A 27,967-nucleotide genomic window follows, 5' to 3' on the forward strand; every position below is an offset into this window, starting at 1 on the left:
CATTAAAATATAATTAGCAGCAAATAACAGAGTGACAAAGCTACAAAAATCCATAAAGGTCAAAGGAAGCAGCATTTTAAGCCACAGCAAGAAGTGTTCTTCCATGACTTTGGGTAATCATGGTGACCACTTCACCTTATCCACATTCACCTCCAAGGCAAATTTTCTAGAAGCAACCTTACTTTTTGAAAATAATAACGATGATAATAATGGAGGAAGAACTGTCAAAACCAGAGAGTGTACATTCTTCAGAGTCAAGAGACCCTCCAACCTCAATCAACACCGTATATAAAGAAACATAGCAAATTTCAACACAGCATACACACAACAAAATTAATTCATTTATCAGAGACCAATACAATTTTGAATATGCATTTTCCAGAAGGAAGCAGAGGGCAACAGAGACCATCTGCAGCTGTCAAACCTGTGGAAGTGAAACAAGGCATTACAAAATTCACACAATATATGAATTATAAGTGAAAAACAAATGCTTTATCTAAAAAAAGTTGGTTGGTGGCTCAACATATAGATCTCTATATGTATATATTTATATATTTAATGATAAAAATCAGCTTGCATGAGGGTCATAGTCTATCTACTTTGAAGTTATATCACACGTACTATAAGCAATTTACAGAACTTGTCAAGTTTGCATATACAGGAATTGCAAAATGAATTAAAATACATCGAAATATAGAACACTCAAAATGTATTTATAGAAACCTCCCAGGATTGACAGGGATTGGCCGTGATCAGCACTTGCCACCATTGAACAAGAACTGTAATCAAGAAAAAGGCAAAAAAAAAAAAAAAAAAATCCAAGAAAAAAGAGAAAATTAAAAAAACAAAACAAAACAAAACCTCTTATATTATGTCTTATTTAAAATAATGTTCTCCTTGTTGACTCGCAGTGTTGACGATTTTGTTGTTGCCCCAAATCGGGGGTTTTGTTTGATGATAGTTTATGTTCTGTAGCTTTTTGATTTCTGTTTGTTTCCTGCAGATAATGTGTCTTTTAGTAGGAAATCCGTAGTAGTAAATATTTGCTATACCGATGACGTTCAGGCCAACCCCTGAGCAGTCATTGAGATGATGCTTTAAGTAGCCGAAGGAAAAGGGAAAAAAAAAAAAAAAATAGATCTTGCTATTAGAAAAAGTCCTATCACTTCACACTAATTTTCTTGAAATAAAAGATCAGTGATTTGCCCAAGAAAATGTTATGACCAAAGCGTGTGATAGCCTCTTCATTTATGCTTCCGGAAGCAGGCGCTCCTTGGGTAGGTAATTAGAGAACAGTGGGTGCAGAGTGGTGCTTGGAGTTTAGGGTCAACTTTGCTGTCCGCTCCGTAGATTTTACAGGCGATTTGCTCTTTGCTTTAAGAAGAGAAAGTGATATTGGAAAAAAGTCAGCACTTTAGATTAAAGCAAAGCACCCTTCACAAAGCCACAAACAAGAAGCAGGACAGAAAGTCCATGGCTTGTAGCTATCCTCGCACCTGCGGAAGAAGTTATAAGATATTCGCTCATCTTGAAGATTTCCAATGCTCCTTATTAGGCTGTTTTAAACACATACATATATATATTTAATTAGCTCGCCAGCTTGGCTCTGGTGCTCATGAATGTCTTGGCATGCACTGCAAATAACAACACATACAAAGAATTTCAGTCCCAGGAAGTTGGTCTTGTTTTGTTTTGTCTCTTTTCAAACAATGCCATCCCATGGTTGGGAACCCTGAGAGGAAGAAATCCAAATGCTCTTCCTTTAAGTAATTCTTTAAGGATCATTCACTATAGTCATTTGGCTATTCCTCTATTGGTACAGAGAAAACACATCCCCTGTTTTACTACTGCATAAGCATAAAACCAAGGAGTATAACCAAAACTGAGAGCAGCAGGCTTCTCAAGGGCAGGGAGAATGTGTTCTGGGATGGGTGCATTAGGGCATTTTGTTTTAGAGAAAGATCTTTCTCAATTGTTTACTCTTATTTATTTATTTTAAAAGATTTTATTTTTTTATTTGACAGACAGAGATCACAAGTAGACAGAGAGGGAGGGGGATACAGGCTCCCCGCTGAGCAGAGAGCCCGATGTGGGGCTCAATCCCAGGACCCAGAGATCATGACCTGAGCCGAAGGCAGAGGCTCGACCCACTGAGCCACCTAGGCATCCCTCAAGTGTTTATCTTAAAATCTGAGGAAAGCTGAGTACTATCAAGAGTTGGAAATTTTTGAGAGAGCTTGAGGACACTGTAAGGGAGAGAACTAAATTGTATTCTTGCATTTTCTTCATCATACATTTTATTCAGTAAGCTTCTAGCTATTAATTATATATTAAATAACCTTATTTGTAAGAAAACAAAAATGTGATGAAGCTCAAAGAATTTCTTTTTTGGGAGGGGGTCTTTCTTTTTTCTTTCTTCTTCTTCTTCTTCTTCTTCTTTTTTTTTTTTTAATTGGAGATAGATTGAAACAAGTTGAAGGGGTAGGGGTATGGAAATTCAACTTCTGAATATTTCCCCTAAATCATGCTCAGGTCCACATTGCCAAATGATAAAAATAGAGGCAAAAACACAAGCTCTCAAAACATCACTGCAGAATAAACATTTGGGGGTTCTAAGATGGCCATTTAATAGACTAGCATTACCTTTGTTGTTGTTATTGGTTGTTGGGTGTTTTTTGTTTTTGGTTAGGTTACTCTGATTGTCAGAGTTTGGTAGTGAACAAACTGACTGTCCTTGTTTGGTAGTGAACCATGTATTTAAACACAATATCTCCTCACAGATCCCTAATGGCTGAAGGCCCTGCAGTTATTGACCAGTCTCTACAGGTGCCTTCATTCACGTCGGGTGACAATGTTCAACAATACAAAGGTGATAGTAGCGGTCATGTGCAGCTCTCAGCACAAAGTTCATGCCAGGGAAATATATACAATATATGTAGAACCACTACCATCAGAGCTTTCCAAAATTAAATATATAATCTCATTATCTTTTGAAGAGGAATTCTTTGACAGTATTCATTTAATCAAAAACAAAGGAAAGGAAAAGAGAAAGGAAAGAAGGAAAGAAGGAAGGAAGGAAGGAAGGAAAGAAGGAAGGAAGGAAAGAAAGAAAAGGAAAGAAAAAAGAAAAAAAGAAAGAAAATTAAGAAAGAAAAGGGAGGCAGGGAGGAAGGAAAAGAGAAGAAGAAAATGATTATATGGCTCTTAGAAGAGCCAACTGCACTTGACACAAAATATGTCTGATATTGAGTAAAGGTTTAAAAAATTCTGAGAGCAATAAAAGCAAGCAAAATGATTCACTCTTCAAAAAAGATACTTTGTGAAATAATGGTTTCCTTTTCAGTGTGGGCATTAGGGTTTAGCTCACACTTGCACCGTCATAGACCACCTGCCTCTTCCTCATATAATCAACCCTTCATAGGAAATGCCTGAACCCCTCATTCCCAAAAGATATGAAGGCAACAGCTACTTCATTTGGACCCAACATTTCCAACCATACTATGTCTAGCATGTGCAAGTTAAAACAAAGTTTACATAAGTGTATAATCAGAAAGAAACCCAATTCCATATGGTGAAGAGTATTTTAAGGCTACTAAAATTTTGAGCTGCCATCAGATACGCAATATGCCATTGTGATAGAGCACTTTTTTTTTTTTTTTCCTGGTAATCATTCATCCACTCTAGGTCCATGCATTTCCTAGCATATTCTATTAAATGAAATGTATTTCTGTCAGGACCATTATAAAACTTTTTTCCCCCTGTACATTAGATTCTAAGGCAATTTTATCATCAAATCACTGATTGTTTTTCTCTACTTTCTGTTTTAGGTCTTGAATGAAGAAACAGGGACTCCTGTATCTTTGTAAACCCAAAGGCTTAGTAAAATCTAAGACTCTGAAATGCTGTCATTTGCCCTGTGTTCTTTTAACAAATATTCATCATAGGCCTTTCCATTCAGATATACACCATTCTGAATATTACATTATTATCAAACATGTTATTATACTCTATAGAAAGTTTTTTTTTTTTTAAGTCAAACTTTGGTCACTCATCATACTTTATTCTTATCTTTACTGATAGAAACATGTTACTTTTGTGAAATAATGAGAACCAGGACTGAAGCTGGGAGCCCTGAGTTCCAATTTCTTCTGCTGCCTCTCATTTCTAAGATCTCAAATAAGAAACATTTTGTTCTACATTTTCTAAATTGAGCATAAACTGTTTGTGTAATTTTTTTCATATTAGTATGGCAGACATTGTGTTAGCTTGACTATTTTGCTTTATTTGGTTTCTTTTGCCTTGTGCCCAGGCCAGGCAGGGTGACTTATTGTTCCCTAATAGGACCACGAATTTAAGCAACTCTTCCCCTCAAATAACCTGCATCCATTTTGTGTGTTCCCCAGTTTCCAACGGCCTTAACACAGCCTACATTGACTTGTAATTCATTACATTCACAGCTTATCTCACTGATTACACTGTAAGCTCCCTCAAAGGCAAAGGACAAAACTTGAGCAATTTTTTAATGACTCTCAATGTCTTTGACAATGCCTTGAGAGTTTTACAACTTTTGCCCCTTACACAAAATTTCCTATGAAGAAGATGGATACTATTATCTAAATTATGCGAAGAAAATGTACAGATAGCGTGCCCAGACGAAGAGCAGCCTAACAGAACCTAGACATTTCTCTCCGACTCAGAATGCCTTTTCAGGATGTCCTTTGACTTCTATTTAATAATGACGACTTTCATTTGTTTTTATACTTAAAGATTTCCACAGTGCTCTCTCAGGTGTAATTCCCCAAGCCTTTGTAACACAGGAAAGGTATTTTCTCCATTTTGCAAATGGAAAAGTCTAATAATCTTCTTAGAATTCTAAGGACTGCAGAAATTTAGCTTCCAGCTTTCCGCTCCTCTTATACCTGATGCAACAGCCAGTGTCACATCCCCTTCACGGAGATGTGGAAACGCAAGCATTTCTCAAGAGGCTGACTGTGACAAAAGAGAGTTTGGCTAAGGAGAAATATGAAAGAAGAAAAAGGAAAAGGAAAAAGCCTCAAACATTTTATCTTTGCTATCATTATTATTTCAAAAGAACAACAAAAAACTCCATCTGTTGCTTTAAACAAAGAAACAAGCAAACAAACAAACAAAGAGCAATCAGAGAACAGGAGTGAGACCGTGGCATCCTGTGCAGCCCAGGGGAGATGGGCCGCAGTTATCCCACATTGCGAGAACCACTGTCTCGGACAGCTCAGTCCCGCATCTCCCTGCCCCATTTCACTCAGCACCACTTCCCAGACTGCGAAGTCCGCCTTGCCCCTCTCATCTGTCTGCAGGATAGAAGAACTTAGCTCCCTTTTACGACCTTCCTTTTTAAACGGTTCCATCTGCACTGCCATTGCTTCCCAGCGCCCACTGTCACGAGGCTGGAAGACACTGGGCTTGTTTAACAAAGTAGCAACCCTCTCATTCGCATCAATTTCCAAAATGACTAAGACACACTGGGCATCTCCTGTGTGGCAGGAAGATGTACTAGGTAATTTGCATACATTGTCTTAGTTCATCCGCTCCACAGTTCCGTTTAGTAGATGCATAGATCAGGAAAATGTAACCCAGTGACATAGAGTAACTCACCCTAAGTTACCTGGTAACAGGTAGTAAAGTAAAGAAATGCAAGTCAGATCAGCTTAGAACAAGGATAGGCTTTTTAAAATAAAATTCCCTGAGTGAACGACCATGCTCCATTGTTTCCGCATCTGTTAAATCAAGACGTGAAGCTATTATTTGAACGTACACGAAAGTTTTCAGAGAAAATGCGCTGGCTATAACATGCTTCAGAGAAAAAAGAAAAAAAGAAAAGATCTAAAGTTTCTTTTCCCCAACTCTGAGTTGATAAATATGCGAAACAAAATCATCAGACTTTTTTTCCTAAACATTTATAAGACGTAAAGTTTGTTCTGCTCTAGACGGTGTACCAAATGTCCTATGACATCATAATATTTTGAACTTTTCATACCATAGACTTTTCATATCATAGACGAACATAGGTTCATCCAAATTCATTTAAATATTTGAGTAGAAGGTGGCTCCCCCACCCTTCCTACATGTCCTCTTCTAAGAACTTCTTTTTTTCCAAGCTTTCTATTCAATTTGATAGCCTAGGACTAAGAAAGTGGATTGTTTTATAGCAGGACCTCAAGGTAGTGATGGAGTGAGAAAGAGCTGGTGAGAAAGACCGGGTAGAGCTCTGGTCTACCCGGAAAAAGCATCAAAAGAGGATATGGGTATCGAATTCAAAGAACTAAGTGGAGCATTTAGACGACTATCTGGACAATTTATCCCATCTAAACTCTACCAGCTCTTCCAATACCTGCTTTCTCGTGGCTGTGAATATTTTCTGATAGGTAAATCTCCTATGTGAGTACAACTTTTCACTGGCTTAGGCACGAGAAACAATTAACGCAGGGCCTATAAATATGGGTATAATTCGCTTCTTTTTTCCTGTTTGAGGAACTAGTGGAGTCAAAAGGAACAAGAAAAGAGAAAGAAAACAATTTCTCTCCTGCTGGGTCTCCACAGTCTCACTCCAGAGTCTCTATTTTATAAAAGTATTAGTGAGGCTTATCATCTGAACAAACCCAAAACTGAAAATGCTCTGATAATAAAAGAAGCAACAGTCAAATAATTTTGTCTGTAATGAGGCCACGTTGATAAAGAATGGCGTGTCCATTACATCTCTAGGAACAGACAGACCCTTTGACATACTTCTCTTTTATTAAGGATGTCAGCTTTAAGAAATGAGAATGGCTGTGTGGGAAAACTTGAGCTAGCTTTTAATGTAATTTTTATTCAGGTGTGCACATACTAAATCACTACTGAAGGGGAAAGGTCAAATAATAGGATGATTTTATCTTATAATTTTTTGAAAAGAATATCTTTTTATTAGAATTCCTAGGGATCCAGTGCCAATTTCTTCCAGAAATCCATTTTTTAAAAGAAGTGTGCTTCATTTTGACCTAATACATAAATTGCCTATTTTATTGTGCCCTGGCGTGCTGGCAGCAGCTATATAAATGTCCTTTTCTCTTTGCTTTCCATCAGCAAATTTACACCTCTGTTCAAGTCATGAGGCCTCTTATTGTAGCTGAGGGAAGAAAAAAAAAAGTGTAGTTGCCCATGTGCACAAAGTCTAATTGCCAAGGTGCATGGCTGATACACCATTCACTACAGAATTTTCCAGACTCGAGCCGTGGCAGGATATCAGGGTTTCTACCTTCTATAGTGACCTGAGAAGAAACCGGAAAAGTGGTGGCCCCTCCCACCTGAGGCCATCGTGTGTCTCAAAAAACATGCTCATTGTAACACATTCATCCAAGTAAGACCGATCTTGGTGCACACAGCTTGAGCAAATATTTCTTGAACACTTTTATTTCTTTACCTCTGATTGTGGTCTCATGAAGTTACTAGACTCGTTTTCCAAATTAAGGAGCTGAAGCTGTTGAACCTGCGATGTGTTCGAGTTTACCCAGCTAGTAGGAGGTGCTGCTGAAATTCAAAACCAGTCTGGTTTCAGTCTACAAACTAACAACGTGCTTCACAATTTCCTCTGGGGATTCTTCATGTCTGCAAACCCTAGACTCTCAATTCTGCCTGTTGGAAATCTTCGGAAATATGAGCTGCTTTGACAAAATGGAATGGAGACCAATATAAATTAGTGGAAAACAGAATGTTTCCAGAGAGTGAAGTTTTTAAGACTGCAAACATTTAATAACTCCTTTAATGCATGGATAAGAATGATTTATTGTTAGCACTACATGCACCAGCACATAAATAAACGCTGCTCGGGTCTTTGCAACTATTTACTCGTGGATTTTAACGATGCCTTCTGCATGTGCGTTTACATTATTAATTGGCGTTATCTTTATTCATAATGCAAAGGTAGATATTAATCCACATCTTGTTGGAATGGTCACAAATTCCCTGTTAGGGACTACACATGCCCTGATAGTATTGTCCAGCAATGCCAAATTTCTCAAAGGGCTTAAATAAGCACATTCAATGTGGGGAGTGGAGGGAATAAGGAGGACAACTGGGGTCAGTGTGGGATGCCTGTGTCCCCATAGCGGGCTGGACCAGTGAGCCCTGAGTGGGGACACTCATGAGTGAGAACGCTCATGGGAACTGCACCAGGGCGAGAATTACTGGTTGTTGAGCAGAGAAGGAAGCGAGCTGTATTTTCCTATTTGAGCCGTCACTCACTAGTTGGAGAAGCAGAGGATCTCTTTCCATCTACAGTCTTGCTGCACTGTGTCATAGATGTCCCTCTCCAACATTAACAGAGAAGATTCCCTCATCAAAGAAAGAAACACATCTCACATTTTTAGAGAAATGGCAACTGAGACATGCAGCATAAAGACACAGAAGTAAAGGAAAGAGAAGGAGAAAAAGTTGCAAATCAGCGATTTCAATTTTCACTGATTCTTACGTAAGTTGAAAAGGAAAGATAGCAACAGAATTCATATAGTAATTTGCCTACATTTAAAAAATTAATTTTAATTGTTCAGCAGTGTTTGTTTTTGAGGAAAAAATTAGTTGAGGACCTAATGCCAACAGGATATAGAAAAACACCAACTGTATAGCTTCAGAAAACACACTTATTTTAACATAAGAAAAATGTTTTAAGGCTTTACCCATACATTTTCCAAATTTGCACCAATGCTTGCACCTTTTTCCTTAATCCAGCTATCTCAAAATTATCTAAATTAGAATGTTTTATAAATGAACTTCATAACAGAAATGACCTTAGCCAGCAGAATTAAGTAATTAACAGAGCTGAAGCAATACATATATATTTTTTTAATCCATATCTTTTCATCCAGGCATGCAGATACAATAGAAGTACATAGTTGCCCCGGACTGCTCATCAAACTTCCTAAACATAATGTGATATTAAATATAATTTTAAATAAGTGAATATTATTATTGTTGTCATGGTATGCAATGAAGGGTGACCCAAGTGTATTCTCCATTAATACACAGCTGCCTGGGGTTGTTTTGTTAGAGATTGTCTGAATTACATTAGAATTCATGTATCTTCTGAGCAGTGGTATTATCCTAAGTGGTTTGTACCATACATAAACCAAAACATCATCGCCAATCCTTAAGCATCTATTTAACCCTAATTACATGCTGAACACAACACTAGACACCACAAGAACACCAAAAATATCAAGACATAGCTCGTATCTTCAAAATACTTATATTTTCAGGTTGTTTGAAATCGAGTTTTTACATTCTCAAGGATTTTTTTCCTATTTAGTAGTTGTGTTTCTATGGCTTGCTCCCTAAATGTAGTATTTTTCAAATTAACCATTTACAATGCTAAGAGAAATGAGAAAATTAATAAATTCATTTAATCGGAAAAATTAAAACTCAAACGTGTTCCAGATGGCTGAAGGAGATGCTGCTAAGAATGTGTCTGTAAAATAAAACATATAAATAACACAAGAAAGAAATCAGTCCCATACTAGGCTCCCCTCATTTCACAATCTTTCAGACCCTTCCACTTTAAAATGAAGAGTGATAGCATTACTTCATCTTTATTAAAATGCTCGTGTCTGTGAAGGTGATAAAAGTGCTTCACATGATTTCTTACTTTTTATCTTTCCAATGGCCCCACAGTTGTCAGCTTTGTGGAATGAGGAATCCTAACTCCTAGTTTTACAACTTGCTTTAACTCCAGCACTAAGAGTTTAACCTATATTGGGTTTTTTTTTTAAATGCATATAGGGTTCTAAGTTCATACAAAAATGCTCTCTCAGACTTTTTAAAAGACATATTAAATAAAACATAATTATCTTTTATAAATCTTCCAGGGTACTAATTTTCCTTGACAGTACCAATGACTGCACCATTGCTCATGGCTTTGCACTCCCTCTGAATCCGGGGCTGAATGAGTCATACTAGTAAGAGGAAAAATGATTGCATGATATTTAATTTATGGACTTTACATGTGCTCGATTACTTTAATCAAAATAAGTTTGTCAAGATCACACTCATTATATTTAGAAAAACAAAAAGAATAATTTGATGGTCAGATTCTCCATCCAGCTTCCAGTAAATAACAGACAGTGTTCTTAATTTCAATGCCACTAGCAATTTCTGAGTATACCACTTTCATAGCAGTACGTTTACTGTATATATATGCACACACGGGTACATGTATATGTAAATGTGCACATGTGTACATACATGTGCATGTCCATATATTTTTAATTTGTCATGACCTCCACAATCACACCCATTATTTTACTTTGTCTTTTTTAATTTATTGAACATATTTTCTTTTTCTTTTTTTTTAAATTTTATTTATTTATTTGACAGACAGAGATCACAAGTAGGCAGAGAGGCAGGCAGAGAGAGAGGGGGAAGCAGACTCCCCGCTGAGCAGAGAGCCCGATGTGGGGCTCGATCCCAGGACCCTGGGATCATGACCCGAGCTGAAAGCAGAGGCTTTAACCCACTGAGCCACCCAGGCGCCCCGAACATATTTTATTTTTCATTAGTTTGTTTTCTCTCTCATGAGCTGTCATTGGTCTTTTTTTTTTTTTTTTTTTGAGATTTACTTATTTTTAGAGAAAGAGAGAGTATGTGGTGGGGGAGGGCAGAGATAGATAGATAGAGAGAGAGAGAGAGAGAGAAACCCAAGCAGACTTCCACTGTCCGTGGAGCCCGACGCCAGGCAGGGCTTGGTCTGACAACCTCGAGATCATGACCTGAGCCAAAATCAAGAGTCAGATGCTCAACTGACTGAGCCACCCAGGCAGCCTTCTTATTAACCTATCTTTAAATCTGGGAAATTTTAAATAATGTTTTTTTTCCATATAACAAAAGCTATGAATTATCATTGTATAAATGTTAATTATAGACACAAAATAATCAAATAATGAAAAATGAAAAATCATAACATCTTGATGTTTGATGTACATTTTCATATCTTTATCAGTTTTCAACACAAGTATCTCAGGTTGATTTGAAGTTCAGTATTCTATATTTTTTACTTTAATGTTTTGTATCCTCTATTTTTCACATTGTATTCTGTATTGAATCTTACCTAATTTCATTAAAACTTGATTTTAGAACCTGCATAATATTCACTGCATGATTTTAATATTTTAACATACTGGGGCACCTGGGTGGCTCTGTCCTTAAGCGTCTACCTTTGGTTCTGGATTCTGGGATTGAGCCCCACATGGGGCTCCCTGCTCAGTGGGGAGCCTACTTCTCTCTCTCCCACTCCCCCTGGTTGTGTTCCTGCTCTTGCTGTTTCTCTCTCTGTCAGAAAAAAAAAAAAAAAATCTTAAAAAAATTTTTTAAACATATTCATTAGGTAGGTCCCTTACTTTTTGTCGTTTGTCTATTTGCTGTTTTGGGAAGGCCTCTGTGGAAGAGCATCTCCACTCATGCTTCTGGGCTTGCTTCGCTACTGATCTTTTTGGAATTTCCTTCCAGGAACATCACCTCAGGTATGTGTAGGTCACACAGTCTAAAGCCCTGTGACTGATCTTTCCAGATAAATGTTCCTCCAGAAGGAAAGTACCAATTCACCGTGCAAGTAAGCATATAGCAAAATGCCCAAGTCTCTAACCTTGATGATACATGTTGGTTCTAAAAACCTTCGCCAAGATTATATGTGTCAAGTTTTAACAAAAAGACTAGGATTTTGACTGTGACTGTATCAAATCTATAAATACTTTTGAAAAACCTGACACATTTAAAATTGGAATTGTCCATCCCCAAACATCCATATTCATTCATTTATTCAAACCTAAACCCTCTGAACAAAGTGTTCTAATGGTCTTCATATTTACTTAGACTGCTTGCGGTTATTTTTTTAAAAACTAGATATTTTATACTTTTTATTCTTGTTGTTACTATTGAAAGTTATATATTAAGCCCCAAATATTTTCTACTTCAGTTTTGCTCTCAAATAGAGAATTGATTTAAGTTTATTACGGCATCTCTAAGTCATTGGAATGGATTACATAATCATAGCATATGTAAAACTAAGATTACTTTCTTCTTTTCCCATGTATTAGACACACATATTTCCTTGTCTACTGTATCACTTTTTACTTAAATATGATTTAGTTAAACAAATGTTTTAAATTACTTATAGTAAAATGTTCTTTTCACTTGTATATTTTGTAACTCTAAATCTTCAAAGCCTCGGGGCCCCTGATTTTATGCTAATCTTTCTCTGATTTTTCTTTTCTGCCTAGCTCTTTAATTAATTTGAGTTCATTTGTATACATATCATAAATTAGAATATTTCTTCTTGTCATTTATTAATTAAATCTTTTCTTAATTCTTATATTTTTAGCTTATCAGATAGTATATTATTTTACATAATTTGAGAGATTTGCAGGTTTATTTACTTTCACCTCTATCCATATTTGTGTTCCTTTATTACCCTTTTAAATCATAGCTATTTAATAATATACTTTAAAATACTGTAGGTAAAGAGGAAGGAACCAACCATTGCTGAACTAACTCTGTGCCAGGTTTACTCTGATAGATATTTAAAATATATCATGTCTCTTAATGCTGAAAATGGCCCTTAGGGCATATGTGTTAAGATTTGTTTTATAAATCAGGCTTTTAAGTTTCAGAGATATTTTGTACACAGCTCACTCAGCAAACAAGCTGGGGCATACTGGGTTCTAAATCCATTTTTTTTTTTCTTTTTAAGGCTTTTAACTGTTTTCACTTGCTTATGTTTTCAGATGTATCTGTGGTCATTTTATGACTGTAAAAATTCTGAGGGTCTTTTTGGAAAGCTTGAATTTAATTAAGTTTAGCCAGCAAGCATAACTGTGATTTCCAAATATGGGCTGTTTATTCAGGCCAAACAGTTCAAATTCTTAACAGTCCTTTGGAATTTTATTACACTTTACAGTAAGGATCTAGTTACAACCTTGGGCAAGACAGCTGGTGGCTAATATATTCAGTATGGTTATATGGGGGAGAATTTATCATCAATTAATGGCATTGTGACAGAAGTTAAAAAGAAAGTTCTGAAATTATACATGATAAAACATAAGACAGGAATGAAGAAGACTCAGTCTACCTTCCTCAACCCCTCACCTACACACACCCAGTGAGGAAAATACTCACCACCGCGGAGCTAGGTGGTATAGACCACTTACTCTCAGCACCTCATTGCTCCTAATAATAATCAGAATAATAAAAAAGCATATGCAACAATATTAATATAGCAGCCAGTTATCATTTATTGAGGGCTTGATCAATGCCAAGCTCTCTCTGTATATGGTTTCATTTAATTCTCAAACTTGATGAGGTTTATACCGTAGTTCCCACTTAACACAGGAGGAAAGGGAGACGTGGCCCGCCTTGAGCGATGGAGATAACTTGGGAGGGGCCTTCCTCCTCAGTTGCTGTTTCTACGGCCCTCCAAGGCTGAAATGAATGCAACTGTGGTAGGCTACAGGTGGCAGCAGTGTTCCTTGGGAGAAGGGACTCTTGTCTCTTCTAGGACATGTGTTATTTTGACCAACAGAAGCTAATCTTCCAGCAACTTCTCAAACCTTTGGTTGTCTGTGCAGATAGCTGCTCCCCTAGCAGCTTTCTGAAATTTCAAGGAATCATCAGAGACAAGAGCTTACAACTCTGGCAATGCTGCTTTATGTCTCCTCAATTACAAAGCTCCTGACAACCACAAATGCACCCTAATGTGGCTAGGGGTGCACCGAAAAGCCCTTCCAACATATAGCTAGGCCTTGGTTTTATGGATTCAGCTAGTTACTCAATTTCAGCGAGTTAAATATGGTTTGCGAACGAATTTAGCCAGTGTGGACTTTTAATCTACTTAATTCTGGTTCAAACACAGCTCTAGCAGATCCCGTGGACTGTATTATCTAAAGCACTGCCCCAAATCTATTTTTCATCTTATTCATAGATGCTTGATTTACATAGCAGCCATTTAACTGATAGAATTACAGTGATCAAATTAATTTAACTTGTGTAAGCAGCCAAGTTGGATCATTTAAACCAAAATCAACATTGAGGTCTAAGTTATATTATTGGCTCTCTACCTAAATGTAACTCACCCTTTCCTCATATTTTAAATGAGGAAAACAGCCTCCTGCAAGACCCTTGGCCCTTCATCTGACTCTCCCCCGCGCCTGCCAGCTTTGAATTCTGTTTCAAGACCATGCTGGCTAAATCTGGTCACTTTTGGAAAGCAGCCATGTTGATCAGCCGCAGAGGAACTTGGGGAGCGCCTCCTTTCTAGCAGCTGTGGCAACAGCTGCCTCTCAATGTTCAGGTTCACCTCATGGTGAAAACACAATAATCATATTTTGGAGTTCAGAGAACCAGCGTCCCTGCTGAGTGACTAGAGACTCTACACGTAGAAACATAACTACCCCTTAGCCACAGCCGATTTCCTTACAAGGGCCGGCTGTTGATCACAGGAGGGAAGAGAACAAATTCACAAAAGTCCACCTCAATACCAGAAAATAAATAATGGCAAAAGACCAGTTTCTATAAAAAAGTGTTTTGTAGCATCACACGCATGCCTGCGTATCTTATAATAAATTACACAAATTTTTTCCTTCTCCATAAGAACTTTTTAGAGCTAATGATTTTCGTAAATTGCTGCACATAAAAATGTCTATTTCCGGTCTAGATTCGGGGACTTTTATTTAAGAGGTGCTAGGTAGAGTTTTAGAATATGAATTTTTAACAAGCTCCCTGGTGAGTCTGGCTTAAGTTGTCTGCAGGACACTTTGAGAAACAGTGTTCAGAGTCTCGGTGAGTTTTGGAATAGTGGTAGTATTTATGCAAATATAATTATAAGGATAAAAAGATAAAAACAAAGATTTACTGTCCCTGTCGTTTTCCTTTTCTCCTGCAAACATGAACTCCACTTGGGGAGCCTGGGTGGTCCTGGGTGGCTCAATGGGTTAATCATCTGCCTTTGGCTCTCAGGTCATGATCCCAAGGTCTTGGGATTGAGCCCCACATGGGTCTCTCTGCCCAGCAGGAGCCTGTTTCTCCCTCTCCCTGCTGCTACCTTCTGCTTGTACACTCTCTGACACATAAATAAATAAAATCTTAAAAAACAAAACAAAACAAAAAACACGAACCCCACTTGTTCTAGGCACCTGGAGGAACACAAATACAAATTGTAGTGTTTGTAGCCTTGAAGTCAGCCTTGGGTGACCAACTACCCCAAGAGCCCGAGGGGCGGCTTCCTGGGATGTAGGGTGGAATCCAGCCCTGGAAGGAGGAAAGCCCCCAGGAAAACTTCCTACACTACAAGGCACACCAATGGCTTCAAAGGAAAGGTAAACAAGTTCCTGCCAAGCCCTAGAGGAAGAAACAACCAATTCTAAGAGGATCGGAGGAAGCTCTATGAAAGCATTTGCATTTGAGGGGAGCTCAGCTAAGAGAGAAAGACCCAGGCAGAGAAAACACATTTGCAAAATCGCAGAGGTAAGACAGTATCCTGAAAACTTGAGGAAATACTGATTAAGAAGATTTTGGGCGTGAGGACTGGGAACTCCGGAGAAACGAGGCTGGAAATTAGACCAGGAAAGTTGGTGATGGTTTGGGAAGAATAATTATTTCATGCTTGCTCTGTTGGGATCTGTTCGGTGCTTTAGAACTTAAACAAGCAGTATCAGGAGCTGTTGCAAGAGATGAGGAAAGCGGGACGGAGGGTCTAATTCATTGTGGTCACCACAGGAAGAGGAAATAAGAATGTTTTCAAGGTTTCCACGAGATCTGTGTTTGCATGAGATGATTAAGAGAATTGGGGAGCACCAGAGCAAGAACGTTTCTTTTTGGTGAGGAAGCTAAGATACACTCAGTGTTATTTGTGTTCAGGGGACTAACCTAGACCCCCCTAAAACCTTGTACCCTCAAACTATATGTGTGTGTGTGTGTGTGTGTACACATATATTTTAAATCTCTTCGGAGTCAGTATCAGCTGGGCTCAGCTGAGCAGTGCTGGTTGACAGAGCAGCAGGGCTGAAGTTCAAGGCTGGGCGGCTCGGGCTTTTCTCTGTAAGGGGTGTGAGGGTGGCTGCACCTGGTGCCTGGCTTCCAAGAGGTCACAGATGATGCTGCCCGCCTTGGAAAGGCTAAGTGCGGACTTGGCATTGCGTTACTTGCATAACATTACTGCATACCCCACCGTCAAAGCGGCCAGGGGGCGGCCCAGGGTAGGGGGAGAGGAGGGACAGTGTCACACCCAATGGGTGCAGCCATCCCTGCCCTGCCACAGCGCCTGTATAGAGGGCACGTGCGGAGCTGTCCTGGGGGACCGTAGTGAACCCCCGCCTGGCTCTCCGGAGAGAGATCAGAATTGGAAACGTGAGTGGAGGGATTTCGTGGGGGAAAGTTAGCAGTCGAAATCTTAAAAAATGGATGATTAGAGCAGGGAGTTGAGAAAGCAACAGGACTACATTTAAGAGAAGCCTGGGCGGGGGAAGGAGTCCACAGAGAGGTCGAACCCTAACAGTCAATCAAGAGGACGCTGGAGGACTTACGCGGCCAGCAACCGCGCGGACGAGACGCGAGAGGGAAGGCGGTGCTGGGAATGGGAGTGGGCGGTGGCGCCCCCTGCCGGAAGGTGGGTGCGGCTGGGGGAAGCACGTGGGCGCGGGACGCAGTCTGGTTTGCAGGTTTTCCAGGGCTTGGGGAGGAGTCAGCGGCAGGGAAGCAGGAACACGAGGAAGACCGAAGGGATGGCTTATGGAGGGCACCTCCGGCTTCTGAAAGGAGGATGAGACAGGAAGACACAAGGAGAGGATGCTCTGGTATGGGGAGGGGAGAGGCTCAAGTACATGTCAGTGTTCCCTGTGAAGGAGGAACAGAACTGCTCCGCGCTAGGATCAGGGAGTCCTCCTCCTCTGAACATCTACAGGACATTTCTTCTCCAGTTAGTTACGCGTGCACGAAACTGAAGAGCGTTCAAAAGCACTGGAGATGAGAAATCAAGGGGTGCAAAAGCCAAGTTTTGTTTATCATTTTCCTCATTGTTTTGGTTTTAACTGTGGAGAATCAAATGAATTTAAAAAAGAGATGTCACAAAAGTTAACAGTTTAAAGCAGGAGGGTACAGTCACATGCTCACTAACTTTTGCAAAAATACTGGAAAATATATGGGACTAGCTATATTAAATGATAGTTAAATCTCTTCTTTATCTCGTGGTATATAGATAGAAATATTCTTTTTGCATCTCTTTTTTTGGTGTAAATTTCTGCTTTAGGAAAACCGGTTAATTATATGACCATTTGGACGTTATATATATGTATATATACCAAATTACTTTCAGCTAATACTTTCCCTGCATAGAGACAGAAATTCTTGGACAGAAAAATACTGTGAAATAAGAATTGAGCAATTCAGCCTGAAGAATTTAATTGACTAAGTCTAAGACTATCACGAAGATAAAAGGCCAGATAAACCAGCCTTTTGTAACACATATACCATGAAAGAAGCATGCCTCCTTGCAGCAAGTGAAAACAGACAGAAGGCTACTACCAGGGGTGCCTGGATGGCTCAGTGGGTTAAGCCTCTGCCTTTGGCTCAGGTCATGATCCCGGGGTCCTGGGATCGAGCCCCGCATGGGGCTTTCTGCTCAGTGGGGAGCCTGTTTCCCCTCTCTCTCTGCCTACTTTTGATCTCTGTCTGTTAAACAAATAAGTATCTTTAAAAAAAAAAAAAGGCTACTACCACTCTTGGCCTGTAAAAGCAAGATTTTAATTTTTATGTCTTCATCATGTCTTGCCTTTACTAGAATATGAGAAAAAAAAAGATGCATGACCAATGGAATTTACAAGTATTTTGTTTGCTCACAAATAAAAATATACACTCTTGGAAGAGCGGAAGTATGTCTCCCATTTTTGCATCATTGTGCCTGGCATAGAAGCTCTCAGAAGGATGGAGAGTGACTAAATGAAGCATGAGTATTGAAATCAGCTTTATTTGGATATAACCTGAAATATCATAAAGCAAAATTATAAATCAGGATGCAGGTATTACAGTGAATCTACCCTATACATATCCACCCTGTAACACTTTAACTGTAACACTTTAAGTGCCTTGCAAATATCTCATTTATAAAGTCTGCTCAGTAAAATAGTCTAAATATTAAATATTAATTATAAACAAAACAAGTCTCCTAGGAATTTGTATACACCCACTGTATTTTATACAATAATTGTGCAAGCACAGAAACTTACACATGGATAGGATGGGTGGCTAAAGAACCCCAGCTTCTGAACTAATAGTAAAAAAGCATTACTAAATGTATTGAAAATATCTTTCAGTATTCATTGGTAGAAAAAAATAGAAGTTAAGATTTTGATTTATTTCATATTGATCTTTGCTGTAAGCAGATAGCTTTGGATGCATATACATTTTCATGAATTCAGCACCCCTTCTTCCATCTTGCTTTAGAGAAACCAACAAGGAAGGCTTATGGCGTATTGGAAGAAAAGCAGTGATTTCTATTTGAAGATTGCTAGAGGATATCAAGAGCTGTACCATTTAGCTCCCATCACAACACCAAGAAAAATATGTTAAAATAGCTATTTTTAGCGTACATTATTTCATCCAAAAGTAAATAATGTAGAAATAGGACATTTCATTCCATGCTTAGAACCCTTTACTGTAATGGGTAATCCATTTGATTTTATTCAATGAAACAGATTTTTGATATCTGGTTTGGATATTCTTGGTATGCTAATAATTTAACTTTCATGATTAGGAGTTCTCACCAAGAAGATCCTAAACTATCTGCTGAAGCTAATCTGTAATTTTGCTTCTTTTTCTTTGTTGTTTTTGCATGAGGAAGAGGGGGACAATGTCTCCAAAAACACTGAATCTTTATCAAACATGACTACAAAATTCTAATCATTAGGTGCATATATAAATGTGGTTCTGTGTGCTATACATGTCTATGTGGACATACATGCATACAGTATCCTTATGTACATATACATTCTAGCTATGGGTTTGTTTTTAACTTGAAAAACAAAAATGATGATAAAGAGGAAAATGAAACAAAGCCACACAAATTGAGCCTTAGGGAGGCTAAGAGACTAAGCTACTTATTTATCAGATTGGCAGAAACTGGCATGGCCAAGGGATGCTGGGATGCCTGCTCACCTACATTTAAAGGCAATGCAAACTCCCAGGGACCCTTAGTCCGTCTGTCTCAAAATCATATCCATTAGCACGTGATGCATGAGTAGGAAACCTAGGATGGCACATATTATTTTAAAAGTGCTGTTCACAAACAAATATTTTATATATATTATATATGTATTTGAGATCATCCTAATGAAATGACCAGGTTTTTGTATTTAATGGCTAAAGTGACATTGAATGTTAGCAATGTAATTTTCTGTTACCAACAGTAGTATCAATAATTCTTCGATGATAAATTGTAAGGGGAAAAACTGAAAGAATGATAAATTAAATATTTTTATGCTCCCTTCATCCTGTAATATTACGTCAAGTGTTTGAACAAAATACAGAACAGTCACAGGGTTGTGCAGGGTGCTGCTCATTCCGAGAAGACTTTATCCCACATCAAGGTTAGACCTTCAATGAGTTTCCATTGGCTGAGTGATTGCATAAATTAATGCCATTCAGAACTGCTTTAACTTGCACAGCTGACTTTGGAAATGTGTGACTAAGCTTCTAAATTGGCATCGAAGGCACATTTACGGGAGCTGCCTTATCTCTGCACCACTTACTGCCTTTCATCCCCCCTCACTTCCTCCCATTATCATCATCGCTTTCATCAGAGGCAGCTGAAGTTTCCCCTTCAAAATCAAAAGCCCTTGGAGAACAATCCTGCCTTAAAGCTATGGGCTGCTGAAAATGTGTTGTCTCTTGCATTTACATTTTGATTAAGTGAAAGTCTCTTAATTTGGGCCATTATCAATACATAAATCTGTAGAGAAAATGAACCAGCATTTATAATGCAACCAACATTACATGATTTACTGACCTTATAATGAGTAAATACAGAAGGGGGAAAAAAAAAAAAAAAGTCCAGCTCTCAGGTCCCCTGGACATGAAACACTGTCAGCGACTAACAGGGCAACTCACATCTCTGTGAAGGCAAGCCTTAATCTTCCCGTGTCTCATCCCCTCGTTATTTCAACTGAACTAGGTCTCCAATTTTTAAAACCATCGCACAAATACATTTGTCTACTCTACTTGACCAATCTTCCTGTGGGAAGGCTTGTGAGTGGTAAAATGAAAGGCTCAAAATGGGTTTCCATACCTGATTGTGGACTTTGTTTGGGGATTTTGGCTACCGCTTGAGGGCTGGAGGTGGAGTGCATTCGCTGGTTGGCCGAGCTGTGGATGCTGCTGGGAATGGCCGCGGAGACGTTCTTGCGAGGCTTCATGTCTTGCAGCCACATGGGCGAGGCTTCAAAGGCCTGCATCCTCCTGGCATGGCTGTTGGCATTGACTTTCAGGTAGGCCTGGGCTTTGTGTTCCTGTAGCTCTCCGTAATTGGCATCTGTCACCCTGCATTCATATAAACCTTCATCCTTTTTCCTCACTTTGGAAATCTGAAGCTTGTGAGAGATGTCATTGCCTTGGACTTTCACTGTCTGAAAAATTGCAGGTGGGGAAAAAAAATAAAGCGCTACATCAAACGATTTTGTTCCCATACTCGCTCCCGAGCTTGCTAATGTTGGAAAATTAAAGGGTCTTAACAGCCTCAAAGCCACAGTCAGAGAGCTATTTATTTTCTCAACAGTCAAATCCGAAAGTCATATTTATCCCATTGCACTAACAACCGGCTTCACAAAATCACGGAATAATTAGTTCAATCCAGTCAGCGCCAGATTCTATTGGCCACGTGGTTCCTGTTTCCCAGGTTCCAGAGGCAGTCCTGCCATTTCCCAACCACGAGATTGACCTCTGCCTGGAGAGCTCCGTCACATGAAGCACAAGCAGAATATGGTAAATGATTTCGTTTATAAAGACTCTTTCCTTCACTGCAGGCTACAACGAACTCTGAGAGATCACAAAATTATTTGGTTGGTCACAACAGAGTTTGAGAGTGTGTTTTGATCCCCACATTGGGATGCCTTACTAAAGGTACTGACGAAATAACTTTGAATATTTATTTATTTATTTAAGATTATTTATTTATTTATTTGACAGACAGAGATCACAAGTAGGCAGAGAGGCAGGCAGAGAGAGAGGAGGAAGCAGGCTCCCTGCCGAGCAGAGAGCCCGATGCGGGGCTCGATCTCAGGACGCTGGGATCATGATCTGAGCCGAAAGCAGAGGCTTTAACCCACTGAGCCACCCAGGTGCTCCAACTTTGAATATTTAATATTCTACTCAAATGTTTGGTGCAGTCTTACCAACAATCATGGGGTGGCATGGCTTAAGGTACAGATTAAGATCACCTGGAGTCTTATGGTCAGAGGACATACCCTCTGCCATGGCAGGGTCTTTATGCCACTGGACCTGGAGATGCCATCAGTCAGACACTGGTCTGATTTTCGAAATTAAAGTTGGCTCTCTTATTTCTTTTAATAGTTTTGATGCCAGATTAATAGCAAAATTATATACAAATATTAAAAGATGATATATAAGTTTGTGTTATGTGTAATATACATATACACATATATATCCATAAGCATCTTTACCAGAACAGTTAGGTTTGACATACATCATATATTATCCATGATTGACAGGATAATGGATTTCAAAAGACTCTTAGGATTCAAGGATGTGCATGATTTTGAAAGACAGAGAAATGAAGTGAAGAAGACATACACTTTCAAATGGCCATAAGTAATTAAGAAAACTTGGGAAGTGGTCATCTGTTTTTTACATACAGAGTTGTATATACAAATATTTATCAATATTTGAACCATAACCATAGCCTGTATTTATTTATATGCAAAATTACATATTAATATACCCATACTCTGAAAATAATGGGAATAAATAGTTTCAAATAAAGTCTCAGTTGAGTTTCCTAATAAAGTCTGAGATAGTTGGAGTAGTTCTATGATGATTATTTTACAGTAGAGTAAACTGAGACTTGGGGATTTGGGTCCTGGATTCTCAGCATTAACTGTACATTAGAATCATCTAGGGAGCTGTTAGAAAATGGTTTCATTTAGGGGTGTCTGGGTGGCTTTGTCAGGTAAGCTCCGACTCTTGATTTCAGCTCAGGTCATGATCTCGTGTGTCATGAGATTGAGTTCTACACCGGGCTCTGCAATGGGCCATTAGGGCCTGCTTAATATTCTCTCTCCCTCTGCCCCTCTCCCTCCCTTTCTCTCCCCCTCTCTAAACTACTACTACTAATAAAAGAAAATGGCCTCATTTGGATTAATGTGGAAACATTAAGTTTGCCTCTTAAGGAGGCAAAGCTCATATCAATATTTGATCAAAGCGTTCCTGAGAATTCTAAGTCAACAACTGTTGGTTTAAGACACATGACCAAGGTCACCCTATTAAACTTCTTTCTATCTCTGTAACTAGAACTTTTGCCGATTCACTAGACTTTATGATCTTTTATAAAAAGAATACTGTTAGTAGCTATGTACATGATCACGTTATCTTAACCGTATGGCTTCCTAGTTCAGGATGTGTGAGGCTCTTCCTTATTGGTCTTTGGAGGATACAGTCATGGCTGAAGGGTGAAGCATGGTAGTCAGTAGACAACCTCGCCCCTATATATCTATAAAAATGGAATATTTAAGATCAGTATTGTCAATAATTGATTTTACCAGTAAAGCCTTTCTAGCACTGTATGAAAACAATAATTTCTGTAATATCATAATAATTGAATTGAAATATTCTAAAAAGTCAGTGAGTTTATGAGTATAAATTATAGTTTTTGTTTTATGTCTTACTTTGTTTGATATTTATACATTTATATCAGAATTTGGTTCTGTTAATACAATATATATTTATACTTTTAGTTGTTACGTAACTCCAATCTTATACCACTTTTTCACTATTGTAATGGCTCCAGAATAAGTTTTCTTTTTTAATGAAGGTTATTAAATTTTTAGATTCCTAAAATGAATAAATAATGGGAATATATATTTATACATATATTTATAGCATATGTACTAAGCAGACATACTTTCTGAATTAATATAACTATTTCATTTCTAATGAAAACTTGCTTATTATTTATGAATTAGTTAACCAGTTCTATCAATATAAAGGGATTCTAGGAGGTTTCACTGGTGGTATAGTAAAAAAATACAATTTTCTTTTTATTTCTAATTTCACATAGAATTATTAAAAGTTAAAATACATCTCTATATTTTCAATAGGCCAACCTCCTCCAATTATGTTTTATATTTATATTGCCTTATGGTTTTATATTTATATGATTTTGAGCATTTTCAGTAGGAATACATTGCATACATTATGAATCACATTGAAAATTCAGTTGTTTTCAATACAATTTCAACATAATTTTTTCCTGCCTAGAAAGATTCTCATAAGCTAGTGTTTTACTTCTTCTTCTTCTTTTTTTTTTTTTTTTTAAGATTTTTATTTATTTATTTGACAGACAGAAATCACAAGTAGGCAGAGAGAGAGGTTGGAGGAAGCAGGCTCCCCGCCGAGCAGAGAGCCCGATGCAGGGCTCGATCCCAGGACCCGATCCCAGCACCCTGGAATCACGACCTGAGCCGAAAGCAGAGGCTTTAACCCACTGAGCCACCCAGGCGCCCCGTGTTTTACTTCTTAAAGGATAATTATTTCTATGGCTTTGAATGAATATTAATATTGCAGTCCTATACTCCTACAGTTATGTAAGTGCTAAGAAGGGTAAGAAAAAAAAATGTCACACTGTTGGCTGGCAAATAATTCTCTAGTAATTGTTTAAATATTTACAATATTGAAATAATTTTATTGTATCCACTCTAAATCTGCTTCAATTTTTGTGTGCCCAGTGAAGTAAGAAAAAGAAAACTGGACCTCGTCCTGCGTTCGTGAAATTGCCTTTTCCCGGGACAGTAAGTTAAAAAGCTCTTAAAAACCTAAAATTCTCCAATTTTCAGCTTGGGCCTGCCTGGCAGCTGACAAAGGCGCGCGTCCCCTGTCGCCTGTCGCTGTGATACTCACACTGATCTTGGTCCCGTCGTTGTCGGGGTCTCGGTCGGGCACCAGCTCCACCTGCGGGAGAAGGAGACGATGCTCAGACTCGGGACCCCGACGGTTCCCGTCCTGATCCGGAACGCAGCCGCACCGAGCCAGCTCGGTGAGGCTCGGTGAGGCTCGGTGAGGCTCGGCGAGGCTCGGCGAGGCTCGGCGAGGCTCGGCGGGACCCAGTCCGGGGCAGTAGGGCCATCTCGGTCGGGGTGATTTAGGAAGGAGACCGACCAGCACGCGCGCAGCCCCGGCCGGCGGGTCCGCAGGTCCCCGGCTGAGGCCCGCGCGGCACGGGGCGGCAGGACCGCGCGGGGGCGCTGCCGAGTCGCGCGCGCTGGGATCTGGATCCCCGACACGCCGGGCCCGGGAGAGCTGGACGGACTCCCGGAGGGGCGCGGGCGCGAGTGGAAGTTTGAGCGGACAGGACTCTGCGTCTTTGCCCGGCCGGCCTCCCCTCCCTGGGGTCTCTCCAGATTTCCTTGTTTCGCTTGGACAAGTCCGCCGCGTCTTTTGCCGAACTGTCCGATCTCGGCTCCGACCCGCTCCCTCCTCCTCTCCCCGCTGCTTCCCTTTCCCAGTCCCTACTCCTTTTCTCCACACCTCCCTTTCCCCTTTCTCCCCTCGCCTCCGCCCCCCTCTCTAGTGTGTTCCAGAGTAGCCCCCGGTACCCTCCTTAGTTCACTCCCCATTGCCTCTACCTTCGCACCTCCCCGCCTCTCTCCGCCGCCCCTCCTCTCCCCCTCCCCCACTTTCTTCTCCCCTTTCCCTCCCTCCAACGCCCACATCCCCTTACCCCTCCTTTCCCAATACCCTCAATCTCTTTTCTCCCAACCTCAGTGGTGAGAAGAACTGACGTGTGTGTGTGTGTGTGTGTGTGATGGAGACACAGAAAAATCCCTCCCGACCCCACCGTCCTGGAAGGAGGACAGAGGGTGTCCTGGGATGTAACAACACAGTAGTCCCCTAATGACAGCTGGACAACAGCTAGTACTAAAAGGAGGAGGTTATTCCCAGTTTTAATCGGGAAACACTCCACACCCTGACTTCCTCCATGGTTTTAACATAATGTCACCAGGACACATTCCGGCTCACTCCCTGGCATCAGTCACGCTAAGAGAGCCAGGCGGGTCCCCAGGGACATCCAGTACCCCTTGGTGCACCTAGAAGACTAAGGGAGTGAGTGGGACAGACGCACGCGGCATTGCGGGCGACGAGACTCCGCTACCTGCGCACCAGCCACCTCGGCCCCGGGCTCCAGGTCCTCGGGCCCCCGCAGGAACCACCACTGGATCTCCAGATACACCGAGGCAGAGCCACTTTGGAAAGCGCAAGACATCTCCACATTCTGCCCCTCGGTCGCCGTCACGTTCCGCGGAAACTCGGTAAATTTTGCTGCAAAACAGAAATGCATTCTTTTGGAATACCCACACCACTCTTGTCAGCGTCTCCTTCCCTGAGAGCTCGCTATTTTTCTTGGACTTAAAAAAAAAAAAAAAAAAAAGGCGACAAAATCCCTCTGTGACTTCTCGGACTTTGCCTGGTTCCCCAACCCTCTTTCCTTTGCCTCATTCCTGTTCATTTTTGGTATCATGCCTAAATAACTTTATTGTTGATGAAGTCCAGAATAATGGAAAGGTTAACAAGCTGGCCAAATAACTCATCTCTGTTAGCCAAGATGCCCATGGTTAGATCCATATACCTTTTGTCAGACTGCAGCATTACCCGAAACTTAAAGAGGGATTCAATGAGCTACATCTTTGATAAATCCGCCAAGCTGGTATATAGGGAGAGCTTCTTGCTCTAAGTTTCTAGACAATCTATGACTAAATCATTGTTTCAAGTCATAGAGAATGGATCAGGATTACCTGTCAAAATGCACATGCCTGATCTATCAAAACAATCATTAGCCATTGTGATTTTAAGGCCACAGCAGTGAAACAATTTGCACACTTTCTAAGCTGTGGACATTTCTTTCTTTCTAGATTAACCTTCATATGTGTTCTCATCAAGCTGTATGGTAAATTGCCATACATCATGGCATACGAGAATTACACACCTAGTTTTAGTTCAGAGTAAAGACTGTATTGAAGTCACCAGAGATTCTTTTTTTCTTCAGTCTTTTCACTATCAGTCTTGACACTGCCTGTCTGCAAATTCAGAGTTAAGGTGAAACTCACAAAAATGAAATGTTCCCTTACTCTCAAAGGTATTTCTTTAACATGGAATGCTCTGGGTGGTTGTTCTTCTCTTGTCCAAGGGATACTTTGTGAAGAGCTGATGTTTCCCTAAAAGTAATCTTGGAAAGATTTGTGGCTGATGGAAGTGCACAGTTACAACGCACACTCGTGGACAGGAGGACTGAGGGGCTGCAGGACTGATTCAGGGTGGATGCACTTTAACCCCACTTTTTAAAGAGAGGCATCATCAGTGTGTCTTTTCAAAATTTTAGGAAATATCAAAATGATCTCAACTGGCGTGGAACTGTATTCGTACTTGAAGTAGCAGATGTTAAAGAAGGCATTCTGATGTGAAAAGGACTTTTCTGTTTAAGCTGGAAGGAGGAATATGGCATTTCTGCTTGCAGAAGTGATGCAGTCTTTTGGCAGTAGAGATGTGATCTGTTCATGGTGCTGAAACGATCACTGCAGCCTGCGAAGTCCCCAACAACTGGATTCAGCAGGCTGCCGCGGCTGCTGCTGCTTGGAATGCAAGTCGTGCCTTTTTATGGGTCCTCAGAGGAGTCTGTCCTTTGATAAACACACATGCAAACGAAGTCGCAAGGACCCAGAAAAAGGAAACTAAACCAATTCTGCCTACACTGAGGAGGACTGGCGATGGAGAGCCCCCCGTCCCCAGCTCTGTTTGTTTGCCATGATTATGTATGCATGAGTGGTTACCCAGTGCATGCACACATACACAAGGCGCACACACACACACACACACACACATACACACACCCCTGTGTTTGCGCTTACCCAGGAACCCACTTCATTGTCAGGAACCAAGTAGATTTGCTCTCAAATCTAGCTTGTCTACTATTTAATAAACTTTAAGGAAAAACGCCAAACAGAACACTATTCCACTGTTACTTGCTAGGACTCTCACTACATCTGCTTGGCCGTTCTTTGAATATAGAGAACGCACACACACACACACACACACACACACTGCAAGCAAATGTATATTTGCCAACGAGCACAGACTTACCTTGAGAAGACAGCCCTTGTTGTACATATAAAACGGAAAAGAAAACAAATCCAACATATGCCAAAAAGATCCCCATCATTCCAAAAGGGGGGGGGGGGTCACATCAGTGAAGCCAACAGCCAAAAAGCCCAAAAAGAAAGGAATGCAAACGTCTCAGAGCCCTGCGCACGACACTGCAAACATCCTGCTGCTCGCTCGGCGAGGACTGGCTCTGGGGAGAGGGGAGTGCAATTCGCGAAGGTTACAACCAGCTGCTCGGATTCGGAGAGGCTTCGAGTCCACACTCGGGCTTGCAACGCGGGGAAGTGCCTCCGCGGCTTCGCTGCCTGCTTTCAGCTACCTGGCAGCTCGTCCAACGTCAGCCCGCTGCTCCGGCTTGCGTGATCACTGCCCTCCCTAAACGCCGAGCCAGCTCGGGAAGTGGGGAGTGGGCAAGAGGGGCGGGCTGGAGGACTTCACCGGGCTCGCCGCGCCGCAACTTTTCCCTCTAATGGCTGCGATGATGCCTTTAACTCTCTGCGCGCCGGACAGCTCCCCACCTGCCAGGAGCTCGGGCCGG

At 40.3% G+C, this 27,967-nt stretch overlaps 1 protein-coding gene and 1 long non-coding RNA gene across 4 annotated transcripts; both read right to left on the reverse strand.

Moving 5' to 3' along the window:
- Positions 1–867: 867 nt before the first annotated feature.
- On the reverse strand, positions 868–27,563 carry VSTM2A (V-set and transmembrane domain containing 2A). 3 transcript variants are annotated; one of them, XM_032874989.1, is made up of 5 exons: positions 27,409–27,563; positions 25,427–25,593; positions 24,175–24,225; positions 20,333–20,669; positions 868–1,374 (listed from the first exon to the last, which is right to left on the reverse strand). In XM_032874989.1, the coding sequence occupies exons 1-5, from the start codon at positions 27,485–27,487 to the stop codon at positions 1,286–1,288; spliced, it is 723 nt and encodes a 240-aa protein (XP_032730880.1). In that variant the 5' UTR covers positions 27,488–27,563; the 3' UTR covers positions 868–1,285. The 3 variants fall into 3 exon arrangements, with proteins under 3 accessions (XP_032730880.1, XP_032730881.1, XP_032730883.1); XM_032874990.1 differs by having other exon boundaries at positions 868–1,496; XM_032874992.1 differs by lacking the exon at positions 868–1,374 and adding an exon at positions 1,505–1,634.
- LOC116877924 lies at positions 18,001–18,853 on the reverse strand. The gene is made up of 2 exons (XR_004384739.1): positions 18,233–18,853; positions 18,001–18,102 (listed from the first exon to the last, which is right to left on the reverse strand). It is a non-coding gene; the product is annotated as an uncharacterized LOC116877924 (long non-coding RNA).
- Positions 27,564–27,967: the final 404 nt, after the last annotated feature.

The sequence above is a fragment of the Lontra canadensis genome, unplaced genomic scaffold (assembly GCF_010015895.1).
Source record: "Lontra canadensis isolate GAN:19392208 unplaced genomic scaffold, GSC_riverotter_1.0 scaffold54, whole genome shotgun sequence".
NCBI lineage: Eukaryota > Metazoa > Chordata > Mammalia > Carnivora > Mustelidae > Lontra > Lontra canadensis.

Coding starts and splice junctions, on each gene's coding strand:
- VSTM2A (XM_032874989.1), bottom strand. CDS start 27,487: ATGATGGGGATCTTTTTGGCATATGTTGGATTTGTTTTCTTTTCCGTT. Junction 24,226..25,426: donor CCGAGGTGGCTGGTGCGCAG/GTAGCGGAGTCT, acceptor CTTCTCCCGCAG/GTGGAGCTGGTGCCCGACCG. Junction 20,670..24,174: donor ACGACGGGACCAAGATCAGT/GTGAGTATCACA, acceptor GCAATTTTTCAG/ACAGTGAAAGTCCAAGGCAA.